This window comes from Ostrinia furnacalis, unplaced genomic scaffold (genome assembly GCF_004193835.3).
Source record: "Ostrinia furnacalis isolate ACB-3 unplaced genomic scaffold, ASM419383v2 OfSCF1008, whole genome shotgun sequence".
NCBI classification, from domain to species: domain Eukaryota; kingdom Metazoa; phylum Arthropoda; class Insecta; order Lepidoptera; family Crambidae; genus Ostrinia; species Ostrinia furnacalis.
In genome coordinates this window covers 13,315-29,752 of record NW_021131247.1, presented here as the reverse complement: position 1 = coordinate 29,752, position 16,438 = coordinate 13,315, and the positions used below count along the sequence as shown (strand labels likewise).

General features: G+C 38.2%; 2 protein-coding genes across 3 annotated transcripts; one reads left to right on the top strand and one right to left on the bottom strand.

Annotated features, from left to right (window-relative positions):
- Positions 1-420: 420 nt before the first annotated feature.
- On the bottom strand, positions 421-920 carry NdufA3 (NADH:ubiquinone oxidoreductase subunit A3). Its single transcript, XM_028301904.1, has one exon. The coding sequence runs from the start codon at positions 812-814 to the stop codon at positions 587-589; it is 228 nt and encodes a 75-aa protein (XP_028157705.1). The 5' UTR covers positions 815-920; the 3' UTR covers positions 421-586.
- Positions 921-2,360: 1,440 nt separating this feature from the next.
- Got1 (Glutamate oxaloacetate transaminase 1) lies at positions 2,361-16,433 on the top strand. Of its 2 annotated transcripts, none has more exons than XR_003655744.1 (10): positions 2,361-2,633; positions 3,442-3,549; positions 9,479-9,552; positions 9,763-9,871; positions 10,175-10,392; positions 10,986-11,136; positions 11,965-12,130; positions 13,263-13,334; positions 13,518-13,902; positions 14,200-15,726. XR_003655744.1 is itself a non-coding variant. In XM_028301895.1 (10 exons), the coding sequence occupies exons 1-10, from the start codon at positions 2,522-2,524 to the stop codon at positions 16,254-16,256; spliced, it is 1,248 nt and encodes a 415-aa protein (XP_028157696.1). In that variant the 5' UTR covers positions 2,361-2,521; the 3' UTR covers positions 16,257-16,433. The 2 variants fall into 2 exon arrangements, 1 of the variants encoding a protein (XP_028157696.1); XM_028301895.1 differs by lacking the exon at positions 14,200-15,726 and adding an exon at positions 16,235-16,433 and having other exon boundaries at positions 13,518-13,733.
- Positions 16,434-16,438: the final 5 nt, after the last annotated feature.

The window sequence follows — 16,438 nt, the reverse complement described above, 5'->3', positions numbered from 1 at the left end:
TGTTTGCTTTCTTCCTTTCCTCTTCAACCTATCATTATTCCGCTCAGTACTAAAACTATGATCAATGAAACTGGAATTTATTATGTACAAATAGGGTTGCCAGGTCCAAAATCACAAAAGCCGGACTTGTGACGGGGGGTGCAATTAGTGAATTAGTGTCAGCTCATGAGTGAGTACTATCATCATCGGTTGCTAACCAACATCCTGATGCGTGCGCTTCATATGATTCTGTGGCTCGACTTTCGCCTGGCGCGGCAACCAAATAAAAAGCCAGACAGGCCGGACAAGTCCCTAAAAAGCCAAACATGTCCGGCTGAAGCCGGACGCCTCGCAACCCTATGTACAAACAGACTGTTTTTTGATCAATAAATATTGATATTATTAATTCTGAACGTTTTAAATAAAAATAAAACTTCATAATCTGTAAGATGTGCAGTTTATTGACTTGATAGTTTACCACTGACATGTAAAAAGACCTGGGTTAGGTAAATGTAAGGGTGAAATAAAAAACGCCTGTAATAACGACAACACCGAGCTGTATTACATAATACACACTACCAGTAACTAGTTTGCCAAAATTGTTATTTTAGTCCTTTTTGATTAACTTCACTCTGGGGTCATCCGGCCTCATCACGACGTAGGTCATCTTGTACCTTCTGTTGTCCCCATCGCTCTTGATATAATTGTAGCAGCCTATTGTTGCCATACCGATCCCAACAAGTGCTAGACCCGTGCTGGCCAAGACTTCGGGGATTTCATTATATCCTTGCTTGAGAAGCTGGCCCAAGGTTTTTCTGGACGCTAATGCAGCCATTTATTATGTGTAAATCTTCTCAGATGGCTAGAATTTTAATTTTCGCCTAAAAATTTAACAGCGCTTCGAGTGGGTCGATTTTTTGACAAATGACAGAACTGTACGTCAAACGAAATAATGTCTTTTTATTTTTTCTAGGCAAGAACATACGTTATTATACAGGTTGTAATTTAAAATCGAATAGTATTCGTTATTTTATCGTTATTGAAAGTTATAAATCTTAGGTTAACCCTAAAACTGAACTGCTAAAACTAAGGATATTGCGATATTGCGCTAGAAAAATGTACAAAAAAAATATGTGTCTTATACCTTATACTCGAAAAGATAACATTTTTGCATGGTAACTTTTTCGAGGGTCTTAATAATTAATTTTTATTCATCAAATCGTCACTGTCATCGTCACACACAGTGACACAGCACAGAGCACGTATCAGTGTTTGGGAGGTATTAAAAGTTTACGATTTTCATCATTTGAATTTGTTTATTTCTTGATATTTCCAATTATGGTGGCCGAACCTAAAGTTATTGGCCATCCACTGCCTTTCCCCAACACATGGGTTGGAACATTTAAGAAAGCTTGTTGGTGTATTCCGGAAATAATGGGTGCATCTGCTTTAGCTCTTGTTGGCATGGCCATGGCCACTGTGGGAGTTATGAATTACATAAAAGCTGATGGAGATAATAGAGAGTACAAGTGGACGTACACAATAGTTCGTGCTGAAGATCCAAGAGCGTGTAGATTGAAAAATCCTGTTTACACGCAATACAAATGTTGAAATGCCGGTGATGACGTTGTTGAAATTATGTTTATTGTTATTGTTTTAGTAAAATGATGAGACTATAATAAAACAATCATTTATTTTCAAAATACTCCCTTAAGTATGCCGGATCTCCAGTGCGTTTTTTTTTTTTTTTTTTTTTATTTGTTTAACAATGTTTCAACAGCATTAAATTGTACATAAATGCCCTACATGATCAACAAAAACACATTCAACGAAACTGCCTACAAAAAATGTTGAATGTTTACATGGTTTTGTTTATTGTGTAGGGCAAAACACTCGCTGGGTGTGCGAGGCACGCGGGGAGAAGGCAGAAGACATAGAGTTGGTTAATAACTCTATGGCAGAAGACAATAGCGGAGAATGGGGCTGCGCTCTCAGCCGCCCCTATAGAACAAAATTATACCCTGCCGCCCCACCCAAGCTCACCAGGCACGTCTCTTCTCCTCTCCGCTCAATCCATATTCACCGAAGCTGAGCGGAGAGGAGATGTGGAAATAACGAAATCTGATTGGTTGTTGAAAACACATTTCTCTTGTCTCCGATCCTCTCCACACTGATGGAAAAATGGGTCTTATCTTCTTCTATAATTTACACATCATATTCATTACTACTTTTGAATCTTCAATACACTTGGTATTTTTGTGGTTGGTATTTTTTCTAGGCGACGACTCCTAAACATTTGCGCAATAAAAAGGGCGTAAGAATTTTTGTACATGACTGTACTTTATGTCAACTGAGCTAAGCTGTCAATGTGACATGTGACATTTTCGAAGTTTGTGACATTGAATAACACACGAAAGGTCAATGAAATAAACTCCGAGTTTTAGTAGAAATCATTAACATTTTACAGCGAAATTAACATAACTGATTGCATTTCGCAGTCGCGCTTTGTTCAGGGTAGTCGTGTGTTCAGTAAATTATAAAGATGGGTTCCCGTTTTCAAGTGGTTGAACAAGGCCCGCCGATTGAAGTTTTTCAGCTAAATAAACTTTTTGTAGAGGATACATACCAGAATAAAGTTAATCTAGGTGTTGGGGGTAAGTTTCTGAAACTTTGAAACTTTAAAATTTGTTTACGAGATAATATAAATATAGGTAATCATAACCTATAATTACATATTCCTGTTATGTAACTTGTTTACAGACAACAACAAATTTGAAGGGCATTACGTACGTTTTTAACTAAATAGTACAATATAATTACATTATAAAAATACTTACAGTTCTAGGTTATCAATAATAATAAACTTTTTCAGAAATGATGAAATATCAAAAATAATTAATATGCCACCCATTCATTACTTTTAAAAGTTACTTTTTGGGCTAGTTTACTTTTTGTCCATTTAATTTGGTGCAGGTAAAGCAGATACCAGAACAACTAAGAAAATTAAGCATTATTTATTAGTATTTTTAGGGTTCATATTCAATTTAAGTTAACAAAACTTTGCTATATTATTTACTTATTTTTTAACATTATTACAATATTTGTCACTTCAGTAGAATATTTCAATTAAGATGTAAACACAAAAAAGTGTTTTATGCTTATGTAACTTTGTTATTGTATTTAAATGTATGTAAATGAAAAGTCTGTCTCTTATTTATTTGTGTAATTTACTTGTACAAATAAAATAGAATGAAAATTCGAAAAGTATGTATGTAAGAATAAGCATACATTTAAAAAACCACAAATATTTTTTTTTTATGCTAAACAAGGCAGGTATTTGACTGCAATCGCATCTGTAAACTAATTTCACAAACTTAGAAAAAGCATAGTTAATCTGGGTCCCTATCTCCAACCCACTCAGTTGATTTAGATGATGATGCTAATCTTCTTTATATTTCCCAGCATACAGAGATGAAAATGGCAAGCCCTGGGTGCTTCCCGTTGTCCGGAAGATGGAGAAACAAATGGCTGCTGACGACACCCTCCTCCACGAGTACTTGCCAGTACTTGGTATGTACAAGTTTCGAATTGTTTTAATAATCTTTTAGAAATAATCTAAATCAACATTTTTCTGTACCTGCTACACTGTTTTGAAAATAGATTCAATTTAAATTCATACTTTCCATCAGCATACAGTGAAGCAGACATGTTTAACTTAATTTAACGGTCTACATATGTATCATAAACACTAGCATGCAAAGCCAGTACTCTAGTTAATAATTTAATAAGAACAAGCAATAAAAATTGCCTTCTCTATGGTACACTGTAACATCTATTGAATAACAATGGCCTTTCTATTTCAATGCACTTATTTTACATAGCTAATGCAGCTGCATCTGATAAATATTGTTTCAATTAACTTTTTTTAACGAATGTAGTTAAATGCACGCGTTTTCGATTATATTCACAATGTTATTGTGATGGTAGGCCTTCACCAATAATGAAATAATTAACTATTTTATGCCGACACGGCCCTATTCATAATTAATGGTATTGGTACTGCATGTTTGCAAATAAAAAATGATTTGATTTTTTGATTTCTAATTTGCGTCTTCGACAAAATCGTAGCGCAAGTCTCGCACTGTCCACTTCAAGCAAATGCATTCGCTTGAAGAGGATTATGCGGCGTACTAAAAGAGAGGCAATCGTGCTGCGATCGCCACTTATTTGAATCCGAATTTGATTCTTATTGTTCGCGAATCCGTTAGCAACAGATAGGTATTTGGTGATAATTACCTGCAAAATAACGAAACCGTCGCATGCGACACAATAGCGAGAGGAATATAGCAGCGGGCTAAAATTAACACAGTTCCATCTCTACGAGTCTATGGTAATTGATGATTAGCTGCTTTGTTTGTTACCTTACCTTGGCCGTAATGAAAAACATGTCTCTATGGTCCAATGGTTAAAGATTCAAGGGCTCGACAGTCTTAAACTGGGTTCTCAGCGTATCATCGTAATATCACACCACACTTCGGTATCAATACAGCAGTGTGACAACATGCTAACAATGCTAAGTCCTAACCATAATTTTTTTGGACACCCTGTATGTATGGTATGACACATTGTGCGTACACTACATTTAAAGTTTTTTGCGAGTCTTAATTACTCAAATACGTAACTAGCTAATTGCGCAAATAAATTAGGAAATGCCGTAGCCATTTTACTACAAAATGGCACTATGCCACATCCTACTTTGCGAATGCGAAATTTAAACTGCTTAATATGGTCCCATAAATAATAAAAAAAACGATCCGTATGATATCAATCAGTGCTTCGAATATTTAAGTCGTCTGTAAAAGAAACTGATGTAAAAGAGCATGACTGTCTTGTTCTGAATCTAATATATAAATCTAATCGTATCGTAGCTAATCGTATCTTAAAAAAAAAACATTTTCATGATCTACTGATAACTGATTTTAGGTGCTTGACTTTGTGATTAAATTATTACCTACCTAGTGGTAGGTAATAGGGCATGTAATATCGGAAGGTTTTCAATTCCGATATTGGATTCCGATATTAGATCTCAATATCGGAATTCCGATATTAATATCGGAATTGAGTTCATGTACTATAAAATTAATATTTGATTATATTCGTAAGAATTCTGGATTGTTTACGATAAAATAATGATTTTAATCAAAATCTTTAATTTGGTACACAACAGAACTTCATAAAAAAGAAGTATTTTAAAACCATTTATACGTTATGGGTATCCATTGCATTTGGTTTTTTATGTGACAAGAGGCAAACGAGCAGACGGATCACCTGATAATGAATGGTTACTGATAAAGAGCCTATAAATGGACTAGCAAATAATTAAAGTGTTTTTGTAAAATCACAGGTATCAAACAAACTTTTACTCCTTCATTATATTACCCTGTTTTATGTTGGCGGAACGAATTTTAGAGTCATTCAAATCACGTGTTACAAAAATTGTAGAGAGAGGTAAAAAACTTGAATATGCTTGTAATTTGTTCCTTTTTGATTATCGATGTACAACTCACAAAACCACGAGCCATTATCATCCGATCAACACAGGCTCCGATGCTGATTTTCACAATGGCCGGTTGGTGGAGGCCTGCATCCAGCGCCTTCCTGCTACCTTTATGAGGTCGTCAGTCCACCATGTGGTTATGAGTCCTACGCTGCGCTTTCCGGTACGTGGCCTCCACTTCAGAACCTTGCTGCCTCATCGTCCGTCTGTTTTGCGTACTAAGACAGAACCGTTGGAAGACCTTATCACAATGCTCGAAGACCTTAATCGAGTTTCCCAACAGGTAGGCCTTCGGATGAATATGGAAAAAACGAAGCTTATGTCGAATGTCCATGTTGCTCCATAACCAGTTTCGGTTAGGAGCTCGATTCTCGAGATTGTTGACAAGTAAGTATGTCTATCTTGGACAAACGATCAGCTAGGTAGTTAGATGCAATTTCGAGACAGAGGTAAATCGTCGAATACGAAGATGAAAGTCTTCAATTAGTGTGTGTTACCAGTGATGATATACGGCTCGAAAACGTGGCCTTTGAATATAGGGCACAACGTGCTATGGAGAGGGATAAGCTTGGTGTTTCTTTACGAGATCTAATCAGAAATGAGGAGTTCCGTAAACTAACTAAGGTCGCTGACATAGCTCGACGGATTAGCAAGCTGAAGTGGCAATGGGCAGGGCACATAGTACGCAGAACTGACGGTCCATAGTCCAGTAAAATTAATGTTTGAAAGGGAGTTAAGATGACATTCTTTGTTGACCAAATACCTATGGCAAATGCTAAAATTGATTTAGAACAAGTTAAATTAACCATAATATATAAATATTAAAATATTTGCAGTGGAACAAAAAGTGATGGTGAGAGACATGAGAAAATCACTGGTCTTTGCCAATCATGTACTTTGGGCTTTGTGTCAGGTTGTGGCGAGTTTAAACGCTTTGTTTAAAATCTCAATTAAAACGTTTATCTGATTCCGATATTACGATATTGGGTCGCTCAATATCGGAATTGAAATATCGGATCTCGCAGTCCGAGATTCCGATATTACGAGATTCCGAGATTCCGATATTCATGCCCTAGTAGGTAACTAAACTTGTCTCAAGTTCAAATGGTTGAAAAAATATTAAAAAGTATGAGTAAAAAGAATAAATATTTACAAAAAATCTTAGATTAATAAAGCAAAAAATGAACAAAGTACAAGGTTCAACAGGTTAGCAATTAGTCACTGTATGAAATAGTTATCAAATATTAAACAGACTTTTATTGGTGATCAATACTTTAACTACAACATCAGACTACTCATTTAGGTTTCAAAATACAACAACGATATCTAAGATTCATGGGACTATTCCGACCTCTCTTTCCCACCGCTGCAACTCCTGTGTAGCCAGGATCTACAGCTTGACCGCCAATAAAAACCCAACCAATGAAGGTCAAGTTTGTCCCGAGGGAAAGTTAAACTGGCATTGGACCCGCAACGAAATTAATCAAAAGAACTTATAAATGAGAAGTTCGAAGAATCTAAGATGCCACTGTGTCTGTACAAATGACATAATAATAAATGTTTGCGTCAACTCAACTAGTAGTCCAGTCATTACGTACATTCAAAAAAGAAAATGAATTTGCGCTTCTAATTTTTTAATATGTTGTAGGGGATACCTAGAAAAGCTTAACTTGAGATTGTCGACCAAGCTTTCCTAGGAGCTTTCGCCGCCATGTTGAAAAAGGGGGTAAAATTTGTTTTTTGGCAATAACTCGGCTATCCGATGAGACTCGAAAATTTTTGTAGGACACTTTTTGTAGCTTTCTTTCTGCTCTACAATAACGCCCGAACCATTTTTAGCGTATCATGCATCGTTATCGAGATATCGATCGATAAAGTCAAAAATTTTGGACACAAATTATTTCGGAATAATTAAATAATTAACGTCAGATACGTACAACATAACTTCGAAGGAAAAGTTGCAATCATATTCGACGGTTATCCGACTGATATGACACTCGCTGGAACGAAAACTTCGGAAAGAGTACGACGTTCGAGAAAAAACCAATCGCCGGAGTTCACATTCGATGAGACAACTACTCCAAAAGTTAGCCAGGAGAAGTTTCTCACAAGGGATCAAAACAAGAACCAACTAATACAAATGCTTTGCCGTTACTTAAAAAAAAGTAATTAAAAGTAATTAAATTTTACTTTTTAATTAATTATTTAATTATTTCGGAATTTTTCATATTTATTTAGACCTGAAAAAAAAAGAAAAAAACAAAAATTGTGTCCAAAATTTTTGACTTTATCGATCGATATCTCGATAACGATGCATGATACGCTAAAAATGGTTCGGGCGTTATTGTAGAGCACAAAGAAAGCTACAAAAAGTGTCCTACAAAAATTTTCGAATCTCATCGGATAGCCGAGTTATTGCCGAAAAACAAATTTTAAGCGTTTTCCAAGATGGCGGCGAAAGCTCCTAGGAAAGCTTGGTCGACAATCTCAAGTTAAGCTTTTCTAGGTATCCCCTACAACATATTAAAAAATTAGAAGCGCAAATTCATTTTCTTTTATTTGCCTTTTTTTCGGACGAAATGACTGGACTATAGTGCATTAATATATTATAGCAACAAAATGATAAGGCTTAAGCCTTGTTCAAAGATAATTATTGTTTGTCCGACGTAAATTTTGATGATAGTGAATTATAAGAATGATAACGCATACAGTAATCGGCACATCAAGTTTACTGGCATGTTACTTGATTGTAATCGGTGCGATTTTTGAATAAAATTGAGTATGATGTGCTTGCGTATGCATGATTATATTGGTTATTAGATTGTACCATAGATTTTTTAAAGTCCATCCTTCAAAGCACACGACACAACGCAAATATTATGATGACTGCGGCTTCTTCGTATTTTTATTGTTATGAGAATTGTTCGTTCGTTCGTTCGTTTCAGCCAAATGATAAATGGATTTATAATGCTGTACAAATTATTCTACCTACATACGTAATTATAATTATGTCTTTACCTGCTGAAAACGAGACATAATAGGTAGAACATTCTATTGTTTGGGAATCGCTAAGATAACTACCTACATGAGATGCCACAGTGTTTAGGTTTAGATTTATCCATTGTCATTACAATTGTCATCTTACTGAGGAATTAATACCACCACTGGTCCCCTTATATGAAATTTTATAATGGTTTCTATTAAATTTAGAAACTTCGCCCAATTTTATTATACAATTTGAATTTGAATGTTATAGGCACAATTTTAATTTATTGTTTTATCACTGTGGTTTACTTACCACTGATAAAACAATAAATAATAATTAAACTTCGCAGGGAGCAAGTGGTTTTGTTTATCTGAGTTAAAAAAGTGACGTAGGCCTTTACTTGCGTAAATATCTAGCCGCAAGTGATAACCTATTTATGTATTGATTTTAATTTTAATTACCTACGTAATGATTGAAGTAGACACAGCAATGAGAAAGAACACTAACAAAAACAGATGATAACACATGCTCATAACAAATTATAATTATGTATGACCACTGTAAGAGCAATATTTCGTAATCGTAATAGCTTAGCATCAGGGATACGTATCAATGAATCAAGAAAATCTGATACTACACCTAATGGAAAATCAACAAAATATTATAGCTTTTCAATGTTTTGTTACAGAAGCTACCGTTAGAAGTGTCTATTTTTTTTAATAATAGAGACAAGGTCACGATATTACACCGAAGTTACGTCCAGCAGTGGTCTGGAATTGGCTGAAACGATCACTGTCGAAAAAAAAACTTTATGAACTAAATCTGCCACCCCTTAAAATTTGCCGCCCTAGTCTTCAGCCTACTCAGCCTGCTGGTAAATCCCGCCACTATATTTGCGCTGACTGAACGACGAAAGGTCAAAATACTTATGTTAATATTTTCTTTCGTTGTTACAGGATTGGAACAGTTCTCAGCGTCATCAGTGTCCATGCTGCTAGGAGAAGACAGCCCGGCCATCGCCGCCGGTCGCGTAAGTTCTTTATCACCTAAATAATATTCCACCAAAAATGATGTAAAATGATGCCAAGATGACATCATAATGACTCGTATTGTAAACATTTATCAGATCACATGTTACAGACGTTTTACCCTTTTCATTCCAATAAAAAAGTTTCCCACGTTCTTCTCTAAAGTGCACATTATTTTACTTCACTTGTACTATTATGTGGATTTTTTGCAGGCGTTTGGCGTTCAAACACTATCCGGCACGGGCAGTTTGCGCGTCGGCGCCGAACTGTTGAACAAGCACCTCAAGTATACCACCTTCTACTACTCAAGTCCTACGTGGGGTATGTACAAAAAGAATTCCAACTAAATAAAGATAAAGTTTCTGTTAGTTATCTGAGATACAAAACTATGTAATCGTGCGTCCCCACCGGCGCACCTTAAAAAATATCTATGCCTTATGAACTAGTAGACTTGGAAGTTTTAACGTCTTTCGTCTAGGAAATTCCAGCCAGGCGAGATGTCAATCCAAAAAGATGTTCCTATAGTGTCGTCTGAAGTTCCTTCTCTATCAGCAAGTGGTTATACAGACCCAACCTAAGTATGTTACATACTTTTCTACTTCTAAAAGCCATTTTTCTCCCCAGAGAACCACCACCTCGTATTCATCAACTCCGGCTTCACGCAGCCTCGTACCTACCGTTACTGGGACGACAAGACCCGCTCGTTGGACTTTGACGGTCTGATTGAGGACCTGAAGAATGCGCCAGAGAACAGCGTCATTATACTACACGCGTGCGCACACAATCCCACTGGCATGGACCCCACGCAGGAGCAGTGGGAGAAGATCGCTGACGTCATGGAGGTTAGAAACCATTAACGGGACTATTCCCACCTCTCGTTCCCACCGCTGCAACTCCTGTGTAGCCAGGATCTACAGCTTGACCGCCAATAAAAACCCTATCAGTGAAGGTCAAGTTTGTCCCGGGGGAAAGCTAAACAGTCATTAGACCAGCAAGAAAATTAATCAGAAGAACATAGGGAGAGTTTGAAGTTCGAAACCATTAGTCAATTGACATAATACTGATCCCCAATTCGTTCCTTTAGTTGTTTATAAAGAGGTTTTCTTCTCATGGCTCTAGTAGAATGGGACCTCCGGCCCGACATAGTGGGTTACGTTACGGTCTGCTCTTCGCTGCTGCTCAGTTAGTTTCGCTGATCAGCAGAGTACCGAGAGTGGCCATCCAACCAAAGAATGGCTAACGCCCCGCCAGCTTCCACGTGCTTTCACGGGTTTGTGGGTGTTTTAAACATATTCCCTGCATCGCGTGGCCCGGGTTTTCGAGATCAACCGGAACCACCAACCGGTTCCTATCATCCCGGGCACATATCCGATGAAGACCCAAAATTGCATATAAAATCTTATAGGTACCTTAATTTGACCTATTCTATCCCCAGGAGCGCAAGTTGTTTCCGTTCTTCGACAGCGCGTACCAGGGCTTCGCATCAGGCGACCTCGACAAGGACGCCTGGGCAGTACGTTACTTCGTCAAGCGAGGCTTCGAGCTCATCTGCGCGCAGTCTTACGCGAAGAACTTCGGGCTCTACAGTGAGTGGATAGAGTCTATTTTTCCCTTTGGATGTATGCCTCTACTTCGAATTAGATTTACCAGCATATTACCCACCTTCTAAAAGCAATGTGTTGCGCCTTACGTGGCAGCTATCTTTCTCTACATCCACCTAAACGCCCCATCTCCCGCACTACCTAAGTTTGTACTGGGCGTCAAAGTAGACCATAATTAAGACCCTTTTTTGATAGATAAATTAACGCAACATGTTTTTTACTGTGCAACGGTACTATTCCCACCGCTGCAACTCCTGTGTAGCCGGGACCTACAGCTTGACCGCCAACAAAAACCAGTGAAGGTCAAGTTTGTCCCGGGGAAAGTTAAACTTGTCATTTTTACTGTACAGGAAAACATTTGTATTAAGTTTTGTTATTACTAAACTGTTACTCTCTCGATTTTTATTTAGGAACCCCGTTAATTCGTGCATGCGCCCGCGTGTCTATATCGACCCGCTTTGTGTTTCCACGGAAGTTTTGGCATAGGACCTTAGCTTTCTGAATACATTTTTCTGGTTTGATTCATATAAGTCACTCATCCGGCGGGGCACATAGCTCGTAGAGACGATGGCCGTTGGGGCAGGAAAGTTCTCGAGTGGCGACCACGGGCTGAAAGACGTAGCGTGGGCAGGCCTCCCACTTGGTGGACCGACGATCTGGTGAAGGTCGCGGGAAGTACCTGGATGGGGGCAGCGCAGGCCCGAAATCCAAATCCAAATCCTTGGGGGTGGCCTTTGTCCAGCAGTAGACGTCATTTGGCTGTAACGAATGAACGTTAATAAACATTGTTCTCATTGATCACTCTTCCCGCAGACGAGCGAGTGGGCAACCTGACGCTGGTGGTGTCGGACGCGTCGCTGGTTCCCGCCATCAAGTCGCAGCTGACGTGGGTGGTGCGCGGCATGTACTCCAACCCGCCGGCGCACGGCGCGCGCGTCGTCGCCAACGTGCTGGCCAACAAGCAGCTGTTCGATGAATGGTCAGTTCATGTTCTTTTTTCAAATTTCAATTTCGTTCTAGGTCTTAAGAATAAAAAAAAAACGCGGGATTGGTGTCGAAAACGTGCTGGCCATAAAGCAACTGTTCGAGTGGTTAGTTCTTTTTTCAAATTTGAATTTGAATCGCGTTCTAAACTGGAGGGCTACTCCGAAATGTTGTTTACGTAGTTTTAGGTCTATCAGTCACTGTCACTCACGCTGGCATCTCGCTTTGCGTGACAGGGATGGTAATATTCGAAACTTGGGGTAACGTTTTCCGGAGTAACCCCGCTATTCTTAGGTGGCTCCACACGTTGGCTCCAACGTTGTTCCAACGCCACTCGTCTAGAAAATAGTATTGGCACCAATGTTGGGATACCTTCACGTTGACAAGACTGGTTTAATAGCCAACTCGTGGATGCTCCACGTAATTAACCGACTAACGTTGGTACGAGCTCGTGCGGACGCGTCGCTGGCGCCCGCCATCAAGTCGCAGCTGACGTGGGTGGTGCGCGGCATGTACTCCAACCCGCCGGCGCACGGCGCGCGCGTCGTCGCCAACGTGCTGGCCAACAAGCAGCTGTTCGACGAGTGGTCAGTTCATAGACTTGTATTCTTTTTTCAAATTTGAATTTTAAATTCGGTATAGGTCACATGAATTAAAAAAGGCGCGTTCTAACCCGCCTGCGCACGCGCACGTTGCGAGCTTCGTGTCGAAAACGTGCTGGCCATCTAGCAACTTTCGACGTTCTTTTTTAAAACTTCAATTTGAATCGCCGGCTAATGTCCTCCAACCCGCCGGCGCACGACGCGCCCGTCGTCGCCAACGTGCTGGCCAACAAGCAGCTGTTCGATGAATGGTTAGTTCTTTTTTCAAAATTAAGGTCGTAAAAATTATAAAAAGCGCGGGATTGGTGTCGAAAACGTGCTGGCCATCAAGCAGCACGTCGACGAGTGGGCAGTGCCATAGACTAGCTAGATTAAAGCGTATTCTTTTTTCGAATTTTTTGATATTTATAAATAAATATTATGATTCTTATTATTGTCGTTATAAAAATCCTTCAAGTTCTTTTTCCAGCAGTGAACGTCATTTAGCTGAATCGAAAGATATATGATACATTTTTTTATTTACAGGAGGGACCACATTAAGGTGATGTCTTCAAGAGTCATCCAGATGAGAGAAGCTTTGAGAGCGGAGCTTATCAAGTAAGTTTTCAAACAATCAATTTAGTTTTCGATCTGTTCTAAATAATCCTAAATTAGATTTACTCATTCATCCATCTATTTTTATCGCCAGATTCATCTCTCTGACTAAATAGATCCCAGTGTTTTATGGATTAAGGATTAAATTCGCTTATCCATTCGTTTCACACTCAACTCCTTTCACAGACTAGGCACGCCCGGCAACTGGGACCACATAGTAAAGCAGATCGGCCTATTCTCCTACACCGGCCTGACCCCTCGTCAAGTCGAGCACCTAATCCAGGAGTACCACATCTACCTGCTCCGCTCAGGCCGCATCAACATCTGTGGCCTGAATCCGGGCAACGTGGTCTATATGGCCAAGGCGATCCACGACGCCGTCACCAAGTTCCCGGCTGAACAGTAAAGTTATTTTTGGTTATGAACTCTGCCAGCAGAGTTGGTGGTGTGGCTTATCTGGCTCGGGCGATGGAATGATGGACCAATGATTTAATATTTATTGTATTTACAATTATAGGGTGCGCAGCAAGAGTTGAGACGATCAATTATCAACACAAGCAAAGATTAGTATAGATGATCCACGCTGAACTGTCCCGCCAAACTCAATGACAGGGGGGCGCTACCATCGTTCAACTATATGGTTTCCAACATGACAAAAATCTGAACCAGCGATCCGGTATTGACGGTGGCGCCCCACTGTCAATGTCATCGACAGTCCAGTATTTTGGAACTATATCTGTGGGTCTAGACAAAGTGCAAATTATAATCGCAAAGCAGTCGAAAAGTGGTCGAAAAGCCCCTTTTTTGTATGGAGTTTTGACGGATTCGATTTTCGATTCGATCAAAAAGTGCGTTTTGTCTAGGGGGGCTGTATACGCTTGTCGCGGTGACGTCTTGTGTACTGTTCTGAATCCAAATAGATATTACATCAGTGTATTCACTGTGAGTACGTGTTCGCCTCAACTTTCGTTACGCAACCTATAAAATTTACGGTCATTTTACATTTTACACCTTGTTATAACTGGCATGACATTGTTCAAATTCCGTACAGTTAAGACAACGTAAATCTCTTGAGATTTTGTAACATCATGCTCGTGAGAGTAATGATTTATGCCCGTATGAAAATAGATTTTAACTCGTTGATCAGAGAATTGACTATCTCTGTAGCATTTACATTTGCTTATAAGTTTAGCTGTCACCCGGACCAGATAAGTGTGTTTCGTTACCAGATGATGACATGGTGTGGAATGCGGGTTTGTCTGTATTGATTTGCAGACTTCGTACACATTTCGCCGCGTACCATTATTAATATCGTTTTAATTTTCTTATATACGTTCAACGCTTTTCAATATCTATGTATTCCGCGCTATGATTTATACATTAATTTGTGATTATTTTATGAACAACTTCTTGAAATTAGTCTTCTATAGAAGCTTGCTCGATACGTTTTTTATTGTAGCAGACAATACTTTAATGGCAAAGAAAAACCCATGGAATAGAACACCAGCTTGCAAAGAGCTTAAATTTGTATAGTACGTAAATTATTGCGAGGTTATACAATAATATAGCTCAATTTACTCGTATGTATAATAAAAATCCATTGTTTTACGTAAATTACATTACGTAAGCACTCGGTTAATTATTAGCTGGTAGGCCCCATGCACACGTGGAAAATATATGTCATTTTGAATAGCTATAAAGTAAAATTTAAGAATCTTTACTAATATGTTGAAGTATTGAATCAAAATTGAGATTATCATCATGTATTATTTTAAAAATATACTAATAATTACGTCAAAAATATACTCAAAATCGTACTAAAATTCATTAATCAAAATTATATTGTTATTGCTCATTAATGATAATAAAATCATGGTCTAGAGTTTTAAATGTTTTATAGCACAGTAATGAGAATCAGGTTATGTAAATAGAATTATATTTTATACTTTATTTGAATTAGGCTGTGAAGTTTGTTTTGAATATCACAAATATTTTGCAATATACTTTGTTTTAAATTGTTATCCGATCATATAGTTTATTTATTTTATAATACGCTCGTTTAACGTGTCTAGCATTTGATAAGGGCTTACACTGGGTACCCACTTCCGTGTGGGAATTTATTCCATTTTAACCGCACACTTTCCAAAGAATGTGGGTAAATAATCTTAACCCATTTATCATTGGTGGGTTCACTTTTAACCAGTGTTGCCCTGATAATTTTAATGTTTATAGCTACGTAGCAGTTTGCTTTTACTTCTCACATAGCCAGAACAAAACAGTATTAAACGCTTTTAGTGTCACTGCTCGTTGTCGGTTAATGTTAACTACAGCTTTGTTCATTTTGTTACATGTAGACATGTAAGTTATGTTTCAAATACATACAATCTCACTGTTACGAAGTTGTTTTATTGTAGAATTAGATATCAAACGAATAAGTAGACACTAATGTCTCAAGTCTTATTTTAGGAAGAAAAGAATTCCTCAATCCGTTGAAGTCGGTTAAAATAAAAATATAATAAAGTCTAAAACGACACATATAGTTTTAACTACAACACAGTTTTGTCTCTTTCTTCAAAGCGAAATTATAATTTGCCGGAAAGTGATAAAAACGTTCCTTTTTTATGTTTACAAGAATAAGGCTTGTTTCACACGTACCACATAGATAGTGACATGACCGAACGTGAAGCCACAGCGACACCTATTCACGCGTAACCACAGCTTGACCACTTTTTATCACGACTGCACCGTCACACATATTCGGTCATATCACACATGTGGTCTACAGTGACGGCAAAATGTGGTACGTGTGAAACAAGCCAAAATTTTTGGTGAAGGCTTGACTGAGTTGGTATTGAGATGAAAGTTTAGAGTGTTCTCTGAAGCAGTTTATTGTTCTTTTTCAGCGACAGTCGAGCCAAATTATAGAGGATCAGCCATAGATAAGCTATTTCTGACCAGATTGGTCTTTGGATGGCCCAGGAATATCACCATTGGTACGATGTAGTATTTTTTTTGGTGATGGGATGCATGTCAAATAATAATGAAAGTACCTAATTAATATGGAAAATGTATAGTAAAATATCGAATTTGTTTCCTCAGAAAATGTG